Raw genomic sequence first — 23344 nt, forward strand, 5'->3', positions numbered from 1 at the left:
GGTGGCCAAGAATGTGAGACTAAATAGGTTATGGACCTAGGAGGAAAACCAAATACTATTGTTCTGCTAAAAAAAAACGTAACAATAAAGTGACTCCTAACAACATTTTGCTATATCCATAGATCAGTGTCTTGCTCAGACATCATCAGAGAAGTTTCTACTTACTGCAGATGGGAACTAATACAGAGAACCACAACTGGACAATGTGTAGAGAGTGAGAGACTTTGGAACGCGCAGTTGTAAATGGGATGTCTTTATCAAAAGACTCCCCTCAGAAAACTGTGCAGGAGAGGAAGTGAAACAGTTGGAAGAGACAGAGAAGATGGAGGTCCCAGTGCTGAGAGGAGGGAGTGGACATAGCTCACATCCCTAACAAGGAAGCTATCTCTAATTGGCATCTGCTTGCAAAAAATTAGTTCTCTCCAGTAGCATCTCACTGGGTATATTAACCATGTGTAAGGAGGGCCCCATGCTAAGCAGTAGACGGCGAACACAAAATGAGCTCAAGGGTGTTTCTGGAGATTTGTCTCATGCTGCTTTGTTCAGGTAGGTTTTATTTTCACTGGTCTTTTGCATGTATATTATAGTTTCCAGTTTTGTGTTTTTAAGGCTTTTGTTTTTGTATGTGTTTCTTGTGCTTTTTCTTTTTTAAATATTCTGCTTGTAGGGATAAGCTCTGTGTACTGTGTGAAGGCCTGTAGGCAAAAGGCAGGAAGTAGGAGGTAAAAGTTCCGGTAGACAGATTGTAACTGTGGGAGATAGATGGGTGGGAAGATTGGCCTGGACTCTGAGGAAGTTGGATGTATGAAACTGAGGAGAGGTAATCAGTCATGTGGCAGACATAGAATAATTTAAACAGGTTAAACAAGTTACAAGCCACTAGGGGAATAAGCCCAAACTTAAGGCCTAAGCATTGTACATAAATAATCTTTCGAGTCATTATTTGGGACCTGGGGTGCAGGTGGAAAAGTATGAGGTTACATTTGCGTACTGGCTGATTTTGTGTGTCAACCTGAATAAGCTGGAGTTATCACAGAAAAAGCATCCCCTGAGGAAATGCCTCCATGAGATCCAGCTGTAAGGCATTTTCTCAATTAGTGATCAAGGGGGGCGGGTGGGTCCTTGAGGGTGGTGCCATCCCTGGGCTGGTAGTCTGGGGTTCTATAAGAAAGCAAGCTGAGCAAGCCAGGGGGAGCAAGCCAGTAAGTAACAACCCTCCATGGCCTCTGCATCAGCTCCTGCCTCCTGACCTGCTTGAGTTCTAATCCTGACTGACTTTAGTGATGAACAGCAATGTGGAAGTGTAAGATGAATAAACCCTTTCCTTCCCAACTTGTTTCTTGGTCATGATGTTTTGTGCAGGAATAGAAGCCCTGACTAAGACAAATTGACCAGCATAGCAGGGTATTCCTGTGACAACCTGACCGTGTTTTGAGAAGGACTGTGGACGGACTTTGGAACTTTGGGCTAGAAGAGCCATTGGGTGTTTAGAGCTCTGTGGGATGTTCTGTAGGCGCTTGGAAGATAATGTTGAGAACAGTGCAAATGATGGAGGCCTGGCTTGTGAAATTTCAGAGGGAAAATTAAAGACTCTTATCAGGGCCATTGCTGTTTTGATTGTGAAGATTCTGTAGTTTTGGTTAGTTGGGGCTGAAGAGTCAGTTGTGATTTACAAAATACCAGAACTACTAAAGCGAAACCTTTGCATTACTTGGGACTATTGCTGCTGGTTAGCTGGAGCTAAGAAATTAGTGGTGATTAAGAAGAGACCAGCATCGTTGAGGTGAAATCTTCTGGGAACTGTTTTCTGAGAGGACAAAGAGGCTGTGTTCCAGAGATAGCCAAGGTTGTACCTCCTGCTGCAGCTGAACTTGGTAATGTGTAAGAGTCACCCAGATGGTACTGGTTTTGAAAGTATGAAGGGGTCATGAAGAGCAGCTGAGGCTTGGCACTGTGAGAGGCCACGGAAGGCCACTGGTGAATGTGTGTATGTGTATATGTATATGTTTGTATTGGTGTGTGTGCATGTGTGAATGTGTGAATGTGTGTGTGTGTTTGTGAATGAATGTGTATACATGTAATGAGTGTGTCTGTATGATTGAATGTGTGAACGTGTGCTAAGCTTCCTAAACTAGTGCACATTTGAAACATAGTTGGCCTTCTGTAGCTGCATGTTTGGAGCTCCAAATTCCAATTGTGGAAAGAAAGCTTTGTGTGTGTAGGGAGAAGTACCATTCTGAAACACACAGACCTTTGCTGTTGGTAATCCCTTACAACACAGAACTGCGGCTACTTATATCATGTTGACATTAGGTGCAGCGAGTGATCTGGAGATGATTAAGACAGTCTTTAATGTATGTGTGGGAGCTGTGTAAATGCTCTCAATTTTGAGGGCTCTGGCACCCCCAGATTCCAGGACAAGATACCAAAACAACACTGTGCGGGGGACAAATTGATATGTGACACTTCCCCAGTCCTGTAGTCTAGTAAGTGTTATAAGTGGGGAAAACGATGGTGGCAAGTGCTCCAGGAGAGCTCTAGGCCACATTCTCAGGGGAGAGGGGCAGCTGGGATGGAGCTGAGTGGACCACAGCTCCTTGTGTAAAATCATGGCTTCCCTTCCCATCTGGTGGCTGTCCCTCAATTTCTGTTTGCTTTTCTTGAAGACAAACATCTTTTCCTCTGTATTCATGGGCATGGGAAGAGGACTCCAATGCCTTCTATAGTTTTTGTTTAAAAAGGACTATTGGGTCATTTTGACAGGATTCTTGCCGTTCAAAGGTCTAGGTTCTCGGAGTGGAGGAGAAACGGTCAAGGGTGTGTTTCTGGAACACGGGGTTGAATTGTACCCCCCATGGTCAATCAAAACAGGCAGGAGAGAGCAGCTGACAGAGACAAACTTCTGGGGAGCCCAGTACAGAACAGACATAAACAATAAAGCATCTTTGGGTCTGGAAGGGGCGGGGAAGGGAAAAGGAGAGGTGGAGACATGTGGGTGAGCTTGTCTGTGCGCCTGGGGACCAAGCCTAGCAGCAAGTCAAAGCTTAGTGAACTAGAAAGAAGGGACTCATGGCGCATACAACTCGTTTCTGCTTCTTTACTTGGAGCACAGGTACCTGACACAGGCAGCCCTGCCCCTGGGAGGGCGGGTGGATAGCAGTGACTTTAGCAAGCCTTGTTCTGTTTTCTTTTCCTGAGTTGTATGGGCAAGACCTTAGCACAGCAGAGATCATCAGAGAAAACCTGGAAACACACTGACTCCTCATAGGTTTTTGGAAACTACTGGTTCTTTCTGCTGCCAGTCTTTTGAGTAAGACGCTGCTATATGCAGGAAAAAAGCCTCCATTAGAACAATCTACGCAGCTTTCATTCCAGTGCTTACAATATCCATCTAAGGGAGGCTGTCTGCAGAGCATTGCCTGGTATTTTTATGCCACAGATGCTGAGGAGTTGGGTGTGGGTTGCTCAAAGGTGAGTGGGAAGCAACCAGGTCACCCCTGGGATCCCTGTTGTCAGGTGCAAGCAGTCAGTAAGCCTTACCTCCTTTCCTTCTTCCACAGAAAGAGAACTTGGGCTGGTCCTCCTCACAGATGGGATAGGAGTAGTTCAGAATAGAAGAGCCTTTCGCCACAAGAGCTATGTCCAGAAACAGTTTTCTGATGTCCTCTCCTATAGAGAACAACAACGTCAACACTCCTGTCTTCCCTGCAGGGAGGCCCTTCAAGGCTCAACAGCACTGTCTAAAGGAACTCCACAGCCTTCAGTCTGCTGTGTGTGGCGGTGACAGAGCACCATTTTCAGCTTAAGCTTCCACCTGTTCAGGATCAGACAGCTCATTGGCTACCCTTTCCTCTTGATGCTCAGCACTCTGCCCTATCAATGCCTACAAGTCTGGCCTTTAGAGTTCCTTAGTTCCATACTGCTATTCATCTGCCATGATAGTAGCAAGGCATAGCTGGGCCTGCATATTCCCACTTCTGTTGCATGGCAGATGCTGTACACAGCTCCCCAGGGAATTCCAGTGAGCCCTGCAGGAGGTGTCCATTTCTTCCTGGCCCCCTTTCCTTTCTTTTGTCTTCCACCCAATCCTCTTCCCTTCTCTGTTTCCCTGCCCATAACATTTCTCCAGATGCTGTGAGTCCAAATAGTGTGCAGAGTTATAGGGAGACCGGGTCACGTGAGAGTTCTTGGTCTTTGAGAATATTCCTTTCATTTCTATGGAATGATTCCAGGTGCTTGGTTTACTGAATGCTTCTTTCTCTGTTTTGAGAAAACTGGTCTACAGAAGGGGGATACTTGGTACCCATGACAAATATATTGGTTTATTGTAATGGCACGGGAAAATAAGAAACTGCCAGAAAGTGTGGGGCCTCACAGCCTGGGGTGGGAAGAAAGATTTGGCCCCCTTTTTCTCCCTGCAATTTGTAAGAACTTCCATTAGTTGTTTGGGAAGCAAACTAATGTGAGTAGCAGACCATGCAGTGGGTAGAGCAGGTTTGCTTGTGGCAAAGGCAATACGCAAGCCTCTTGTCTGCATAGCAACCAAACAATCATTTCTCCATTTTTTTTTTTCTGTCTATGGTGACCAGGAATTGACAGTATGGAAATGAACATCTGGAACCTCTTTAATACAAAAGCCCAGCATTTCATGACCGTGAGGGATTATGAGAGGTGAAGGTAAGATAGTTGGTGCAGCCTGCTGTGCTAGTCAATGTGAATCATTGTATGTGCAGAAGAGGAGGAGGAGAAGAAAGAAGAAGAGGAGGAGGAAGAAGAGGAGGAGAAAAAGGAGGAGGATGCTCTGCTATGCTTCAAGTCAAGATAACCACATCTACTTACTCAGAATGATGCCAAATCTAATGTTGAGATTTGGTTGGATATGTTTGGAACACCCGTCAATAGAAAGGCCAAAATCCTGTAAGGGATCTGCCAAAGAGGACATGGAGAGATTAGTCATGGGTACACCGCAAACTCATCTGCAAAATCTGCACTAATGATTTTTACAGGACGCACTGAAGTGCCCAATACTTAGAAATGTCTGGAACTTTTTAGCAGCCCCTCAGTCTGTCCACAGTCACTGTCGTGCTCACTCTGACAACAGGACCTCAGTAACAAAGGACAAGTTCACTACTTACTGTTTTCATCATTGCTTATGTTCTTTTAGCCCCTGACCTAAATCTTGCTGACAGAAGGAGATGTGCATAGATACGCAGTTACAGTTCTGTTTTACCTTTTGCCATCTCATCCCATTCAATGGATCCTCACTTCTGCTCTATGCAAGGCATTATGCTACACAGTCAGGGCTAAAGATAATGTGTTTCACATGTAATTTTTCTTTATTCAAACAGCACCTTATGAACCAGAATAAAGAGCAGAAAGAGTCTACTGTCCCTACCCTGAGCCAGGTGACAATGCGCACATGCGCTCACAGGCACACACACACACACACACACACACACACACACACACACACTAAATTTCCAGCCCTCTGATTCAACTTGTATACTTTCTCTCATTTTAAATGTGTTTTGCTAATTCTTGTCTTTTGTGAAGTTTCCCTCACAGTGTTGAGAATAGTCATTTATTCTCTGAATTCAAAAACCCAGTTGTGGCAGATGTAGTCTTCAAACTATGTAAATATGTCTAGTCATCCTTCAATATCCATGCGGAATGTATCAGGACACCTATATACCAAAATCCATAGATGCTTAACTTCTTGGTATAAAATATCTTATTTTCATATAATCTATACAATCCTCATATATATATATACACACATATATATGTATACATGTACATATATATATGTATATATATATATACATATATATATTTATTTTTAAACTATATGTGTGAAGGCCTACATGTATGTATGTGTACCACATGGGTACCTGTGGAGGCCAGAAAAAGGAGTTAGATATGCTAGAACTGGAGTTTACAGACAGTTGTGAGCTGCCATGTGGGTGCTGGGAACTCAAAGTGGGTTCTGTGCAAACCTTTTAACCAATGAGTCTCCTCCCCACACTGATCTTTAAAGTCATTTCTAGGAGACTTACAGTAGTTGTAAGTGTGATACGATTGTGTGTTACACTGTTGTGTTCAAGAAACACAGGAGAAGTCTGCACATGCTCAGTATACTCATATTCAAAAATTTTAGATCTGTTTTTGGTTGAATCTGAGGATGTGGCAACTGTGGATATAGAAACCCAACTGTATCACTTGGTGATTTTCTCTGTGCCTTAACCCTGTAGCACCTAATGTAAACTTAGACTTAAGGCAGAAACTATTTTTGTGTCTTTTATTTTTTCATTTCCCTTTCCACTGTGCTTCTCACTGGGCCTAAGGGAGGAACGCCATCTTGAGCTGAGAACTTCCTAAGAATTTCAGCCTCCGTTCTCAGACTGCCCATTACTCAGCCCATCGGACAGATAGGCACCCCACAGACACACATGATGAATACGAGTCTGGGTCGCCCATTAAGCTTGCCACATCTCAGTTACAAACGCAGCCTTTGAACTTTGCTTTGTGAGGCTGCCACCCATCTACAGTTGTTCCTGTGTTGTACTTAGTCAGGAGGCCAGGGAGAAATGGAAGTTGGAGCCAGGGTCTGGGATTGCTTATTAACACTTTTCAGTGGCTCTTGGTTCCAATAGATGCTTCTCTTGCACCTTCCTCAAACCAGCCAGGCTCAGCTCTCTGGGTTCCCAGACCTCTGCAAAACAGCTCCTCAGAGGTGGTTACTTATCTCCTGTCTTGGATCACCAGGTCTGCCTTCTAGGTTTTCATCCCGCCAGCTTTTGCTCTTAGCTCTCCAGCCCTTGAGGAGGCAACTCTTATTCACTGTCATTTTACTCTTTTGGTTTGTCTTATTTCTCATTCAGCTAATTAACATATTGTCTATATTAAATGATTTATATTAAAATGAACTGATTATTACTTCCTCTATAGCAGCAGTTCTCAGCCTGTGGCTTGAGGATGATCAGAAAATGCTGAGATACTGTTCAGTAGCAAAATCATAGTTATAAAGGAACAATGAAAATAAATTTATGCTTGGGAGTTCCTAAGACCATCGGAAATATGTGTTTTCTGAAGATTATGTCCATAGGTTGAAAACCTCTGCTCTATAGGGTCCGGACTGGTAGAATCAGGAAGAATCTGGAAGACAGGTGTGACTCTTTCTCTTTTCACAGACTGCAGCATATAGACTTAAAGGTTGTATTAGCTTACCTAGATCCCAGCATGGAAAGCACCTGAGTTAAGCTGTAAACTTGGCATTAACAAAAGCATGAACAAAAACACATTGGTGCTTAGTAAATATTATATATCAGAATCAGTAAGTAAATCCTAAAATATGCATGTTGACTTCATTTTTAAGATTGCCTGGGATATTTTCTGTGCAGCTATACGGCATTGGGTAGTTCAGTCTTATACCTGCTTTCTTCTGTGAGTTTCTAGGTGATGCTGCAGACATCCACACACTAACTTGAGAGATGCTTCATTGCCTCTAATACTTGTGATGGCAATGGCCCCTAGACAAGTCCAGCCTTGCAAATCTAATACAGGTATCATTCTGATTGGTTTACTTTCTAGTTTTCTTAGGAAAAACATCCCTCTGTTTTGATGGCTTATGACTTCTTCCTAAATATTTTCATGCTGTCTTAGGACTTCTTTCAGATTGTTAACAGTGGTGGGGATGAAGAAGGCAACTGCTCCTGCTTCACACTTAGCACTCACTATTGAGGGAAATAGAGGCCACTTAACAACAGAGGTTTGGAGCAGTGCACCCTCAAAACTGTGCATTAATTTAAATTGCCATCTGAGGCAAAATGAACAAAGGTATATATTGCTCAGTTAGCAGTTACAGAATTCCAGGGTATGTTTATCATCAATATTTTAAAGCTTTATATAGGGTAAACTAAAAGGAGGAGAAAGAAATAAGAACCTTTCCTCGGTATTAGAAAAATAATTTTAATAAGAGACAAAGTCACAAAGGAATCAGTAGGTTGCTTGTCTTCTCTCTCTAAGGAAATATATATGGAAACAGAAAGATTATTTTAAAAGTACTTAGGGAGTTTTCTGAGCATCCCTGGCAATTTTCTCAAGTTTTTATGCAAGAGTGATGTCTTTGTAACTAGGCAGTCTACAGAAAAGCTATGCAGACTCTAGGAAAAGTGCATATCACTTCCCTCAAGTCCATCCTCATACTAATACCCTGTATTTTCTGATTTTTCCATTGGGTATTTAGCATGCTCTGAATTATGTATATTATACACCCTGCCATTCTTCTACTAGATATGGACTCCCAGAACCAGGAGCATCATGTCTTAATATCACACTAGCTCCTCCATAACTGTTGGGAGAAGGAACACTGTAGGTTATCTGGAATAATGCCATTGAGAACCTTAAAGCTGCACAGCTTAACCTAATGATGGTTGTCATTTAGTCTCAAATAATGTTTTGTGGCCCATAGGATGGCAACCAGCACCTCCATGTGGTAGAAGCAAGCCTGTGACAATCCGTAATGTGACAGAGCTGCGGAAGGCTGACCACATCTGGACACTAACTCACCCTCAGTGAAGAAGTGTTACTTTCTTGTGGATGGGGAGGGACCTTTGCAGGACAAGGAAGGGAGTGGGGATAGGGGATTGTAGGCAAAGCAGAAGTAGTGGGGTGGACTCAGGGAAAGATGTAGGAGCACAGAGGACACTGGGGATGAAAGGGATGACTAACCCAAAGCCACGTGAAAGCTACTCTCCTATCTTACAGCCAACTTAAAAAAGTAAGTGGAGGGTAATAGAGTACATGGAAAGAAGGAAGAGGAGGGGGAAATACTGAGAGTTAAAGCATTAATTAGGGATGGAAGGGGGTAAGGAACAGGGGGAACAATGGGTAGGTTAACCAAACCAACAAAAAAATCAACCTAAGGATGTAAGTAAAAGGTAAGGAAAACCTCTTTAGAATGATTAATCAGGAAGGCCTCTGAGGCTTCCCAAACAGCACAGGTATTGCCATTGGTCGTGTCCATCATAACTACATGGTAGGACCCTATTGTTAATGATATCACACACTCTGGCTACAAGACATAGAGAAATTAGTCCCAACCTGACCAAGAAACATCTCTCCTGCTGTCTGGTTTTCTTAGTTGTGGAAAGTATTATAGAGGCCGATGGGGAAGAGACAAGACATAAATATCTTACCCAGTGCTGGAATCTGTAGACGGTAATACTGACCAGCCAGGTCAGATGTGCTCACTGACGTAACAGTGGCACAACTGTATGGGGTGACTAACCACTTTCTGATTGGATTTGAAGGGTACTTCTCAGGGGAGCATGCTTGGTCCTGTATTCCTTGTCAAAAGCCAGTCTAAACTCTCTTGGGAGAGTTTAGTCCTTGCTGTAGCTGGGTTTTAGTATTTTACTACATGATGATACTGTCAAGTTGTCCTCTAAATATTTATGCTTACACCCAGAGACCTAGGCTGCCTTCAACCCAGAGAGCTTTGTTTTACTGTCAACAGGCGTCCATGAAGATATGCATAACTGGTCAAAGTGTATAAAAGACTGAGTGCCCAGCTCTCACTGGGGCATCTATATTAACCCTACCACCACGAAGGCTCAGGGGTGATCAAGGGAAAGGAAGCCGAGAATGTAAGGATTCAGATAGTGAGGCAGAGTGTTGTGAACTGCTGTCTTCATGAACAGCATCCATGAACTTACAGCTGTTGTAATTAACTGCACAAGATCTACACAAGATCAAGCTTGCTCAAATCTCAACATAGATGGGGTGGATGATCTCTAGTTTGTAGAGAGGAGCTATAGGGCAGGTACTTATGGAGGGTCAGAGAGTCATTCTTTATTGAATTTTGCTCACTGCACTGGTAGGTTTTCCATGCTCCTGTGAATGATCCACATACATGCATATGTGGGCATCGCACATATCAAGGCACACATTGGTAAGACATGGGGAACATTGTATATTCGGGGTAAATGTGATCATATGTCATTGTATAAACAATTCTCAAAATAAAATAAAACAAAAATCTAAAAAAAAATTATTTTCTCTATTACCACAGACTTTACCTACACTGCAGGACCACCTTCAAAAGAGAGAGGTGCTTACATCTTCTAAGTAGTTCTCCTTGTACAGTGATAGAAATGTTTGGGGGTAAGGGACTGTTTACTGGGCCCATGACTCAAGCAACTCAGATCATCTAGTTTTGAATTTTTTTAAAACAAGAACAAAAATAATGGAGCTTTGTGAGAGTTGTTTCTATGCCTCGAGGGCAGTGACAAAGGTCTCCTCCTGCACTAGGGAGAAAGAAGGAAGCGAACAGTGTTTTAGGAAATACAAGAGATATTATTTTTGAATGTGTTTCCTTTGTCCTCCATGTTACACCCACTTTCCTGTCTGCTCATTGGTTTCCATGGCTCCCACCTAAGCAAGTACAGCACTTAGTGAATGAGCTAGCGTGCCCCCCAAACTGCCTCTGCTGCCTCCAGCCACTATGGTATATGTACCCCTGAAGACCCTAGAAGGTTCTAGAAGACAAGCTTATTTTAACCAGGTGGGTGTCAATCCAGCTGGAGAAGAATGGGTTTTAAGTTAGCAGCTGATAGCATCTATTTGGTGCACAGAGGTCAACAATACCATATCTGTCTTGGACATTCTGGCATATTTGTGGAGCAGAGCTGCAGAAACCAGTTGGGCTGAAAGAGAGCAAAGTCCCAACAAATAACAGCTCTGGAGATTCGCTCATGCTGTATACTTAATTATTGGCTTGGGATCTCCGGGGCTGGTTGACTAAGGCGGTGGCTCAGAAGATGGCGCCCTGGCTTTGCTACTTTGGACAGTGTGTGTTTGGGGGAGCTGGAGCTTTCAATTGGAATTTGTGGGGAAAAAATCAAAATAATTTTGGAAATGCAAATCATTAGTTGAGGATGATGAGGTGTGAGGATACCCCTTGGGCATTCTCGTTGGCTCTGTCTCAGGTAGTCCAATGGATGTGTGTCAGCAAGTCATAGAGTCTTTGGGCTCCCTGAAGCCTCTGTGTTTCCAGCTGGGTAACTCAAGTCCACAGAACTCACTCAAATTTCTCTTCTGTTCTAGTTTCATTCTGACACTGTGGTAAAGACTCTGACCAAATGCAGCTTAGGAAAAGAAAGGTGGTTTATTTGGCTTACAATTCCAGTCAGTCACCAAGGGAAATCCAAGGCAGAAATGCAGTAACTTGTCATATCTCATCTACAGCCAAAGCAGAAAGAGCAACATGGATCCTCACCTGCTTACTTCCTGCAAAACTAGTGTCCTTAACTCTTATATAATTTATGGGTTGGCTCATAAAACTGTGCTGTCCACAGTGGGATGAACCAACCGGCAACTGTCTTAGAGTTGCTTCTGTTGTGACGAATCACCATGACCAAAGCAACCTGGGGAGGAAAAACTTTATTTGGCTCTCACTTCCATATCACTGTTCATCATCAAAGGAAGTCAGGACAGGAAGTCAAACAGGGCAGGAACTAGAGGCGGGAGCAGATGAAGAGGCCATGAAGGGCTGCTGCTTACTGGTTTGCTCTCCACAGTGCTTACTCAGCTGGCTTTCTTACAGAACCCAAGACCACCTGCCCAGGGGTGGTCCTACCCACAATGCGCTAGGCCCTTCTGAATCAATTGCTGATTAAAAAAAAAAATGTTCTACAGTTGCCTATAGAATGATCTTATAGGGACATTTTCTCAGTTAAGGCTCCCTCCTCTCCAGTAACGCTAGCTTGTGTCAAGTTGATATAAAATTAGCTAGCACAACAACTGTGTTAGTCTTTCCAAGACAAGGCCACATGATAGCATGATCTAGATTATTCCTCAATATAGGTGTTTCCCCTAGGTGATTCTAAGTAGTGGTAAGTTGGCATTAAGACTATCACACTAGTTTTAACAATCGTGTGTGTGTGTGTGTGTGTGTGTGTGTGTGTGTGTGTGTCTCCTGCCCTTACCTCTACTTCTACTGCTTGGATTTAAAACCTGTTGGAAATTGTCTGATTTTCTCCCACAGGGGAGGAATTCTCTTTAAAAAGTCACCAAGAGAAGGGGCAATACCCCACCTACCTCATTTCCACCAACATTCCTTGAGCCTAGTGTCTAAATCCAGCTTCAAGCTTCTGTACTTCCTGCTCTGGGAAGGCACACACCCTCTCTCTTCTTTCTCTCCTCCCTTCCCTTCTTTTTCCTACTCTGCTCCCTGCCCTCCTTGATCTCCCTCTCTCTACCTCTCTCTCTTTTCCCCTGACACACGATCTCCAGGACTGATACCTGACTGTACTCTAGGGCCCCAAACACCAACTTTCCCCCTAATGGATTAAACCTCTGTGTTCATTCTTCCTTCTTCTTGAGTTCTGGTTTTGCTTCCTGCATGTGCTGTTAGCAGAAAACAGGCTGACCCAGGAGAATGCTAATGCCAGGGCGGAGGATGCTAATGTGCTTGGCCATTTTCCAATAAATAAATTAGTGAAAGCTTTATACCTCACATAGTAAAACTAATTATCTCTCTCCTGTACATTCTCCCTTCATACCTGGCTCAACCACACCTCTCCAGGATGCTCTCAGAGTCCCTAGTTTGCCCTTCCTCTGGCTTCCCACTGTCTATTGTATATGTAATCACCATGCCTCTATCATCTTTCATCTATGTAGAAGTTAAGGCTCCATTGCTCTTCCTTGTGGCCCAGGATAGCTGTGGAAGTGGCTCAACAAATATTCATACATTTATGTGTATGCATGGCATTATGGGATTTTTTTTTGGTGAACTTTTTTCTAACTCGATTGTGATATTCTCTGACATGAATTTTGTTGCAATGTCCCGAAGTTGGACACACCCACTTCCAGGTTTAAGCTGTCAGGTTAGGAATTGTGTTTTATTTATTCACGTCCAGACAACTGGTGTCTGTGTTAGTGGACATGCCCATGTTGGTTGGATATGTAAACGAAAGGACAAAGTCAAGTGATTTGACAAGAGCAGATTTGACAAGAGTTAGGCAATGGAGCCTTGTGTTCCCAGCCTTGGATTTGGTAGGTGTTAGCAATGACATATAAGGCCTTATTGTGAGGCCTATGATAATGCTCTTTTGCCAGTTTGTCTCTCCAGAAAGCTTTGAGAGCTTTGAGTGCATTAACTTTTTTTTTGACAACAATGGAAATATTTACTTTGGTGCTTGAGATAGAGTTTCTGGGTGTTTTTGAATAGCTAGTCGTCCAAGGTCAGATGCAAAAGACATCCCTCTGTATCTTTCACCAGATAATAACAAACAGACCTTATTTAGACATTATCCATTAGGCTGCCTGATTACCAATTCTGCAAGCCTGTGTTCTGTTTATGATTAAAATCTAGTGTGTGTTGAAAGTTTCCTTTCTTGTCTGGTGGTTTTGACTGGGGTCTTAACCCTCTTGTATCAATTCATATGATATCATTCAAGGGTCAGCGTACGTCCATCAGTCATCAGATAATGACAGCATAAGGCTTGGGTGAGACACCATTGCTAGAATTCATCCACGAAAATTCAAAGCCAACTTTCATCTTTTTTTGTTTGTAAAGTTATTGTCTGCACACCCTCCCCAATTCCCTGCTTCTTTGTACTATAGGAAAAGAGTAAGTCTAGTGTGGGTGGATTCTATTCTAGCTGTGTTTTCCCGATCTCTTCTTTTTCCCACTTGTCAAATCTCATTATTAGAGACTAGCCTAGCAAGGCCCCAGTGGCTCACTTTCAAATGACACTAACTCTATTCCCATTCAAGTTTCTTCTCCCAGAGTGTCCTAGGGACTTTCCTCATTCAAAGTTGCACTTCCAATGCAGTTGCTTCTGTTTTCAGCTGAGATATGCAGATGCTTAGATATGAATCTTTGCTTTAAATGCAATAAAAACAGCTTTGATGCTATCACAGCGCACTGTTAGTGAGTTGAGGGCTTAAACATTCCAATGCTGTACAGGCCTTTTGGTAATGGTGGCCAGTGGGCTTTTGAGTATAAAGGAGTGTTTGGGTTGCTGATGGAAAAATCCTGGAACCTCTACTAGTTTCTTTTCAATTGTAAAATAAATGAAAGTCATTAATAATAGCCTTTTAGTGACAGAAAAGAGGGATACATATAGCACTTTTAGTTTCAGAACAACTGAAGTGTGCCTTTCCTCAGCAGGGGAGGGAATGGTTTATTTTGTATTATAATACAGTGGTCCCTTTCCTGTAAGTTTGTTTTCCATGTTTGTCATTACTTATGATTAGTTATTGTCCAAAATTATTAAATTTAAAATGTCCCAAAGTATACAGTAGGTAATTTTCAAATTGGTACCATTGAGTGCTGAGATAGAATCTCAACACATTCCCTTTGGGAGGTGAATAGGTCTTTTGTCTGTCATGTCTACATTGTATACATAAGCCACCACTTAGCAGCTATCTTGGTTATAAAAACTACTGTCCCAGGAATGTAGCATGTTCAAGTCATCCTTATTTGACCTAACAATGACCTCGAAGAAATAGAGCAATAATGTTAAAAATTCAGACATGCCATAGAGAAGCTTTAAAGTGCTTCTCTGTTAAAAGATGAGTGCTTGTGATACAGAAAACAAATCACATGCTGAGGTGACTAAGATCTACAGAAAAATGAAATATGTGCACACAGAATTAAGCCTTCTCCACTGCTTCACATCCACTGGAGGGATCTAGACTACACTCCTCCCTAAGAGGAGAAAACTAAATAGGAGTGCATTGGGCGTGGCCCTGGTTCAGAGTGTGTTCTCCCACCAAAGATGGCCAGCCACCAAGTGATCATGATTATGGATATGTCAATGTCTGAGTCCATTCAACTATTCTGACTTAATGTTTTTCGATGCTGCCTCTGCATGGAGATTTTTAGCAGTCCCCAGGTGATTCAATTACCTATTTTATTTGCAAACTACTTTTTAAAAGCCATATGAGTCTTTTTGTTAATCTCCTTGGTGTACAGTTTTGTAGACAGGTCTCAAGATATAACGGGTATCACCACAAGTTCAAAGCTTAACTCTGTAGTAGATTTCTAACCCATCTCTTTGCAAACCATATCCCATGATTTGTAGAATTTATAAGACTTGGAGGAGCTTCACTTGGGAATTCTTCTTACCCAGAGCAACGATTATCTGTGCCTGTTTCCCCCTCTCTCTGTTCATCTTACTAATTTCTGTCTCTAGAGAGACAGTGTTTCCTCTATTCACCATGTCTAGGACTGTAAGCCACTGGGACTCCAGCAATTACCCAGGTGGCTACTCTAGAACTCTTCAAAGAAAGGCACAGATCTGCTTGGTGAAATTCATATAAAATAGTCTTAAGAACTTTTCCTTTTCTAGTACTTGAGCATCCTTTCTCTGCTAGTGTCATACTAGCCATGGAAAGGCCTAACATGAGAGGGAGAAGACAGAACTAAAAGGAGAAATAATGATAATCAATAGAGGGTGGTGGGGAACCAAGCATATGATGCATCTGTAAGAACTTCCCAGTGTGGAGAAGATGAGAAAGCAGTGGAATCCTGTGCAGATTGCAGTGAAAGGCTTGGGGGCTGGCAGAGCCAAACTGAAGAGGACTGGGGCATCTATGCATATGTGGGATTTATTGTAATAAGTTACAGGCTCTAGTCCTGTAATCCACCAATGGCTAGCTGTGAATGGAAAGTCCAAGAATCTAGTAGTTTCTCAGTCCACAGGGCTGGGTATCTTAGCTGGTTTTCAGTATCTTCTGGAATCCTGAAGAAGTAGGCTCCAATGCCAGTGAAGGAATGGATGTGCTTCCTTCAAGTGAGGGCAAGCAGGCAAAGAACAAATGCTTCCATCTTCTATGTCCTTATCCAGGCTTCCTGCATAAAGTATGGCACATACTAAAGGTGTGTCTTCCTGCTTCAAGATCCTGACCAAAGACGTGTTGTTATTTTCTTGCCCCAAGGTCTGGACTAGAAGTTCATTTATCTACTTCAAATCAAGCAAATAATTCTCTCACAGGTGTGATCTCCATTTGTGAATTGTAGTTCATTCCTGATGTAGTCAAGTTGACAGCCCATGACAGCCATCACGGACACTTACTATTGCATGAACTTAGGCAAGATAGGGAAACCAATGACAGACTACAGTGTTATTGCACCAAAGTTCCAGTTGATGGACTAATTAGTTCCTTAGGCTTACTTACAGAGCATGCATAAAAATATATAGAGTTACTTACAGGAGCATAGGTGACCCTAAAGTAACTACATTACCAAAAAGTCTTACTTCGGCACGCTGCATGGATGGAGTCCCACCTTTAGTTAACCTTCCACAGTATGAACTCTATTACTGCCCAAGACCATGAAATCACACCCAGGTTAGGCAGAATTACATACAGCTGGGAGGGAAGCATAGGACGGTAATGGCTTGAATCTCAAACGATGTCTACCGACCCTCCTCACCTTCTCCTATTATGAAAGAATGTCAATAAGCTTGATCTCAAAGGTCTCTTGCAACTAGTCACAGCTGTTCTGATGAAGATGGTTATGGCTGTCATGCTCAGAGGACACCGGTCTACAACACACACAGACCACAAAGTTCCCAGAGTCGCCTCCAGAAGAGTTCTACAGGCCATGGCATTTGGCCACAATGTCATGTACTGATAAATCTACCATCAACTCACAGACTAGTTTTTGTATTGTGCTTTTTCTTTCTCTGGAATTAAAACCCACGAGTGAGATTTCTGGGTGATCTGGCAAGAACGGGTTTAGTTCCCTTAGAAACTGCCTAGCTACTTTCTACAGTGGCAGTGCATTTGAAGCTCTCCTTCTAGGATGAATCCAGCAGGCAGGGCCCACTTGAAAGAAATTCTTGCTATAGATGTAGGCTCCTAAGGGAGAAATTACAGGAGCCTGGTAGCCCAAGGTATATTTGAGAACTTCCTGAGAACATCTACGCCTACTCAGATCTTGAAGAACCAGCCACAGACTGCCTTTGGGTACCACAGGGGTGGAGCTGTTACCATGGCACGACATAGAACAAGGACAGTCAGGACCTCTGGCATCCATGTTTAGCCACTTCCTTTCTTCCTGAGTCTCTGTTCAGGGTCCTGACACACTCTGAGGTCCAAAGCCCTAGTGTTAATTGTTAAGATGTATTTCCCAAATTCTTTTGATCGTGAGACCAGCCTAATGTGTTTTTCATTATTTCTGTATATCTGATAATGAATGTCCACTGCTGTCTCCAATCCTTCAGCCTACTCACAGGAGGAAAAAGATCAATTTACACCTTTTCCAGGAAGCAGTCCTGGTGATGGAGATGACTCATAGTGAGAGGCTCCTTTTCTGTGTTAGAGGACCAGTGAGGATGATGCGTCTACCACGTAGCACTAGATTCAAGGAATATGATAGCAGCAGATATCCAAAGCACATAAAAGCCCATCATCTCCCAGGTGTGAGCTCCCAGGCTTCTTAGGGCTATAATGCAGCTTTCCAAAGGAGTTGAAGATGTCCACTGGGAATGCATCTCAGGATACTATGAACTGAAATTGGGGAAATGAATTCTTCCTGCATCTCTTACCTCAATGAAAACGAGTCAGACTGAATCCATCAGATGCCTGGCTCAGCCAGCGAGCTGCCTTCCTTCCAGGGAGGAGAGAGAGATGCTTCCCCGGGAAACTATCCTTGCTGATTGCATCCTATAATTGGTGGAGCAAAGTGCATGGAGAACAGGGTCCCAGGGGTAGGAGTGATGCAGGATTATAAGCTCCTGCAAGTCAGGGCTTGGGGGGAGGAAAAGAACCGTTGCTGGAAGCTGTGCTTCTGTGCCAGCAAAACAAATTCTTAACAGAATAGAAGGTTCTTCTCTGTCTCCTCAGTCAACAAGTCTTATCACTCTTCACTCTCTTCCTATTTTGAGGATGACAAAAAATTGGTTCTTCTAATAAATACATAAAGGATTACATGGATAGAAAGCTGCCACAGAAAAGAAGCCAGGAAACCGAGCCTCAGACGAGCCAAGGAGAACTGTGTACAGTTGAATAACTGTAGTCTCCAGCTCCATATTTTTTGGACACCCTACTGAGTTAATCACACAGTAAGGGTTGGAGATGAACTTGGCTTCACTGCTAAGTTGCAAGAAGCTGGACAACATTCATTTATCTCCTTAGCATCATTTCTGTAACCATTTGGATACTGTTCAGCCTTCTCTTTCTGTCTGCTCATGTGTTTTCAGGGCATAACTTAGAAACTGTTAGCATGTATAGAAACATCCCTGGATGAGTCTTGATGTCACTAGAGCTAAATACCTTTGTCCCAGCCACTCTATTCACTCTCAATAAAGTGGACAAAGAAAGCCCCTGGATCAGGAAGCATTTTCTGATGTAACAGACATAAATATGCACGTTCACACAGAACACAGGAGGCAGAGACAGGTTAGAAGACCACAAGTTTGAAGAAAGCCTGGGCTACATAGAAAGTTTCAGGTAGACCTGGGTTATATAGGACTCTGTCTCAAAATAAAACAGCAAAACCAAAATGGAACAAAAAATTGATGTTCACAGTAGTTTGTAAGGACAAGAGTTTGGGCAGTCTATGTATACATCAAAAGGGGAAGGATCAGTTGTAGTCTGTACACATAATAACACACTCTGCAACCGAGAAATAATTTCCTTGGATGGAACATATCAGCTGTCCCCTGAACAAGTGCATTAAGTTTGTCTCCAGAGAGGCTGTGAATTCAATGCTCACTCACCGCACTAACTGGTTGACTAGGTTTTTCCATGTGGATGGTCATACTGGATGCACATTATACAATTTTTATATGTTTTGTTTACCTCTCAAGTCCCTAAATATGTTTTATCTCACTATTCTGGTAAAAGCCTTCAGTGGGATGTTGAATCAAAGAGATGATGGACATTTTTGCTGTGTTTTTAACCTTAAACAAAATGCATTTTATAGTCTGCCACTAAATATAATACCCACTATAGAGTCATAGTTTAGATAGATTTTTTTTTTTTTTTTAGAAAATAGATAGTTCATTTTAAAAAGGCAGTCTGGCTTTCTTGGATATTTTTAAAAATCTGATTAATTTGGTCAATTTTTATTTATAATGACCCACCTCCCCTCAGAATTGACTTCTAGTGTGATTGCTGGGAAGTGCTCTAGATTTTGTTTGGCCAAAAGATCTTTAATTCTCATTACTGATGGGCATTGAGCTATATATAAAATTCTAGATTGGTAGTTCTTTTCTTTCTTTTCTGGGGGAGAGGGTATTGATAATACTCTTTATAATTCTGGCCTCAGCCTAATTGTGATCTATTGTTAGGCAATTTGTTTCCCTTTGGTAGGTCATGGAATCTCTCTTGAGAATCTATCTACATAGGGCACCTGAAAATGTGTTCCTTTCAGAGTTCTAGAAAGGAAACCAGTGTTTTTGCTTAGAACTTGCCTTTCCCTTAGTTTCTTCTGTAGTAGCTTATATTTTGCATCTCTTACTTATTCTTCCATGGTTTACATTGAATAATATAACTCTCAACCTCTCTCCGGCTATTCTTTTTTTTTTTTTTTTTAAAGATTTTATTTATTTTATGTATATGAGTACACTGTAGCTGTCTTCAGACACACCAGAAGAGGGCATCGGATCCCATTACAGATGGTTGTGAGCCACCATGTGGTTGCTGGGAATTGAACTCAGGACCTCAGGAAGAAGAGTCAGTGCTCTTAACTGCTAAGCTATTTCTCCAGCCCTCTCCAGCTATTCTTAAAGCTCCATTTTAACTTAGCAATTGTTCTTTATTTCAGCCATTAAATATTCCATGATAACTGGTTTTCTTTTGTCAAATCTCCTTGATATTTATTGGCATTGTATTTTCTTCTCTCATATTTTGAAATCCCCACTTCTAATCCTTTAAACAGTTATATTATTATTCATATTATGTGTCTGTATTTCCAAATTCTAATATCTCTCAGGGTATGTCTCTCACATTTGAGTTCTCTGCCAACTATAATTTATTTCCTTCTGTTTTTAGATTTTGGACTCTGAGCTCATGGAATCTTTAGCATGCCAGTGAAACATAAACTGAGGGTGTTTGTTTCTCTGCCAATACACTCCAGATGTTCCCAATCAAAAACCACTTTAATTTCTGGGTTTGGGATTTCCTGAATCTGAAAGATAGTACTATATATTTGGGCTCAAGCCTGTATGTTATCATATCTGGAACTGCTCACTCTCACAGATATTTTCCCTAGCGACCTGGCAGAGTTAGCTATATCTCCTTGTCTGGTAGTACTTTGGTTTTGCTCATTTAAAAATAGATTTATGGCTACTGCACTTAGACGATTGCATCTTCATGAAGGGTCAACTTTCTGTCTTAGTGGTGCAGGTCACTGTTCCAAACTACTGCACAGTCATTAACCTCTTACTTCTAGTCGATAGAAGGTGACTGATTTTCTGAGCATACTCAAAGCTTCAGTATCCCTTTTAAACTCTGATTTATTTATCTATCTATGTATTTATGTATGTATTTATTTTGCTGTGTAATTGACCTTGCTCCCATAGCCCTTTCAATACAAGCTCAGATATGCATTGGAAATGATTTGTGCCCCACGGCACCCTTTACATTTAGATATTATCTAGGATGACAGATTTCTATAATGGCGCTCAGGAAATTGACCATTCGTTCCATACAGCTTCCCCATGTAGATTACCTTTTTAAGTGAAGGATGTCAATCTCTCGTTTACCAGTGTCCTGTTCATCAACATATTCATGTGGATTCAGTAATTCAATGTGCATTTCAAATGTTCAAGGGGATTACAGTATTACAGTAGACTGCTAGTTTAAATGTTAACCTTTCAGGCAGAGGAGAGTAAAGACTCCAGGAGGTGGTTAGGCACTTAGTCCTTCATGCTTGGGATTAGTTAGTACTTTACAAAAGATGCCCAAGGAAACTTGTATGCATGCCTCTTCCACCATGAGAGCAAAATCAGAAGGTATGAAGCCGAGATCAAGCTTTCGTGAGATGTTAAATTTACCATTACCTTGGATTCTTGGCCATTAACTACTTAACCAATATAATTCAATAAAATAACGTATGCCTGTTGATATGTTGATACAGTGGTGGCATGGCTGTGATGGGGGGTAGCCAATTGTTTTCTGATCAGATTTGACACCCACTCTATAGAAAGGGGTTCATGGCCAGTTGAATAAATAAATTATAACTGAACATTAGGATTCTATTGCACACAAATAACCCAAGCTAAGATATTTTGTTTTGTAAGCTTGAATGAGCTAAAACTCATTTAATGCCACCAAAGATTGCCTCCTGCAAACCCTTGGGACTTTCTGCTTATACACCCATTGTTGTAGGGGTAAGCCTGCTTATTAACACAGTTAAGGTGGAAGTGTTGAGAACCAGTGCCTCTGGGAACAGCTCCTGGGAGCTGACAGATCAATATGATGGCTCTTCCCGAGGTCCCCAGTAGAACTGAGAGTCTTTTTTCACAGTGGCCACTTGGATTGGCCCTATTTTCTTTCATGTCTAACTTTCTCATTCTCATCCTGGGGTTTCCTAGGGAACAGTTCTTAAATAAATTTGTACTCTGCCTTCTTTTAGCAGCCATTTCCAGATAAACCTTTAACATCAGCAGTATTCAAGCCAACCCTTCCAGTTTATATTGAGTACAGGCTGTGCATTTTGTTCTAAAATAAGTCAGATGTGGTTTCATCTTTAGCATAATTTATGGTTCCTTTCTTACTTTTCATTCCTTTTAAGAAATAGATATATTTCAATTTTCCAGGCAAGATATGCCTATTCATGGTGTAATAGTGGCATGGTTATGGAGTAAACCAACTGACTTTTGCTTGATTCAGAGGCCCCATCCACAGGAGAGAATTCCTGCCTGGTACTGGGGACCCACTCAAAGGTCTCTAGCTAGAGAGGCATACACAACAGTGATAAATCCCCTACTTTTGTTTTGCTAAATGGCCCTTACAGGGATGTCAAGTTTCTGGCATTTATGAACTCACAGCTGGAGTTGCCTACATAAGGTCTTCCCAGTATTCAACCTGCAAACATTCAATCATAGTTGTGGGATGAGCTCAGGGAGCACAGCCCCACCCAGGGGAACAATTAGCAGTGGTCAAACTTCTGGAAGAGGAAGTCATTGTCTTCAGTAATGGTAGCTATGCGTGAATCAGTTGTGCTCCAGTGGAGAGCTTCACGCTGGGCCTACAGGAGTGGCTGTTAAACCCGGTGGGTTAGGAATAGGAAGTCAACCCAAAAAGATATGAAAATGGGATGGGGACTTAGTGGGAGGAGACTGGCAGGAGTAAGAGGGGCTAAGTGTGACCAGAACGTATTATATGCATGCACGAAACTGTTAAAGAACAAATTAATTTTAACATTAAAACAAAAATATATTTTAATGACATTTGTACGTATCATAAAGCATTTTAATAGACTTGTGTCAAAATTAATACTAAATGGAACCAATATGAACTAGACAGACTTGAACACTTGATGGTGGGTTGGGCTGGTGAGATTATTGCTAACTAAACAAGGAGATGCAGAGGTATTTTATGTTTGGATCCCTGAGAGGATTCACGTGGAGGCTTGCTTGACACAAAGGGTGATGTGATGGTCAAACTGACCTCCAAGTGCTCTTGAGATGCTGTGTAGACCTCAGAGATGGGGATAGAAGGAAGGAGTGATGTAGAAGGGTTTGACCCCACTGAACTCTTTTCTCTCTAGCAGAGGGTGGCACTCTGTGCTGTTTGAGGCTTCCAGGTATGTTTTGTTGATTTGCATCGTGCTCAAAACTAGTATACACACACACACACACACACACACACACACACACACACACACATTAGGACATTGCATTTGTGGGTTATGTCTTGGTTTCTCTTGAAAATTTAGGAAATAAGACATCACAGACCTCACTGTTCTATATAGCTATCAGATGGAGATTACTATCAGAGTTCGATCGGGAATGAGGTGGGGGGCCCAAGATTTCACATTGTAAACCATGATTAGCTCTCCACATTAGTTATAGACACACAGTTCTAAAGGATGGGGCCACAGCCTTATAACCTCAGCAGAAGTTAAAAAGGCATGTAATACCCTCAACCTATCAGCACCCTGGCTTAGCAACAGAATGTACTATAGTGCATCTTCCCCACCCCCCATCCTCACTCCTTCCCCCTCCATCACTGGGCTAACTGGCAACCGAGGCTCACTGCTACCTCCATTCATCTGAAAAAGGCATCACATCACATTATCTGTGGACAAGGATAAGAGGAGACTTCATGGCCCTTGTGCTTCTGACTTTAGCTCCACCTCCTCTGACAGAGGTGAAATGTA

The 23344-nt window shown here is 42.2% G+C and overlaps 1 protein-coding gene across 3 annotated transcripts in view; it reads right to left on the bottom strand.

Moving 5' to 3' along the window:
• The window catches only part of Ly86 (lymphocyte antigen 86), a 66144-nt gene that overhangs the window by 29896 nt on the left and 12904 nt on the right, over nucleotides 1-23344 (bottom strand). For all 3 annotated transcript variants that reach the window (XM_076939183.1, XM_034510708.3, XM_076939182.1), the window contains exons 2-3: nucleotides 4840-4926; nucleotides 3541-3669 (exon numbers count right to left, since the gene is read on the bottom strand). In XM_076939183.1, coding sequence (XP_076795298.1) covers nucleotides 3541-3669; nucleotides 4840-4926 — 216 coding nt within the window. The remainder of the gene's footprint in view (nucleotides 1-3540; nucleotides 3670-4839; nucleotides 4927-23344) is intronic.

The sequence above is a fragment of the Arvicanthis niloticus genome, chromosome 8 (assembly GCF_011762505.2).
Source record: "Arvicanthis niloticus isolate mArvNil1 chromosome 8, mArvNil1.pat.X, whole genome shotgun sequence".
NCBI lineage: Eukaryota > Metazoa > Chordata > Mammalia > Rodentia > Muridae > Arvicanthis > Arvicanthis niloticus.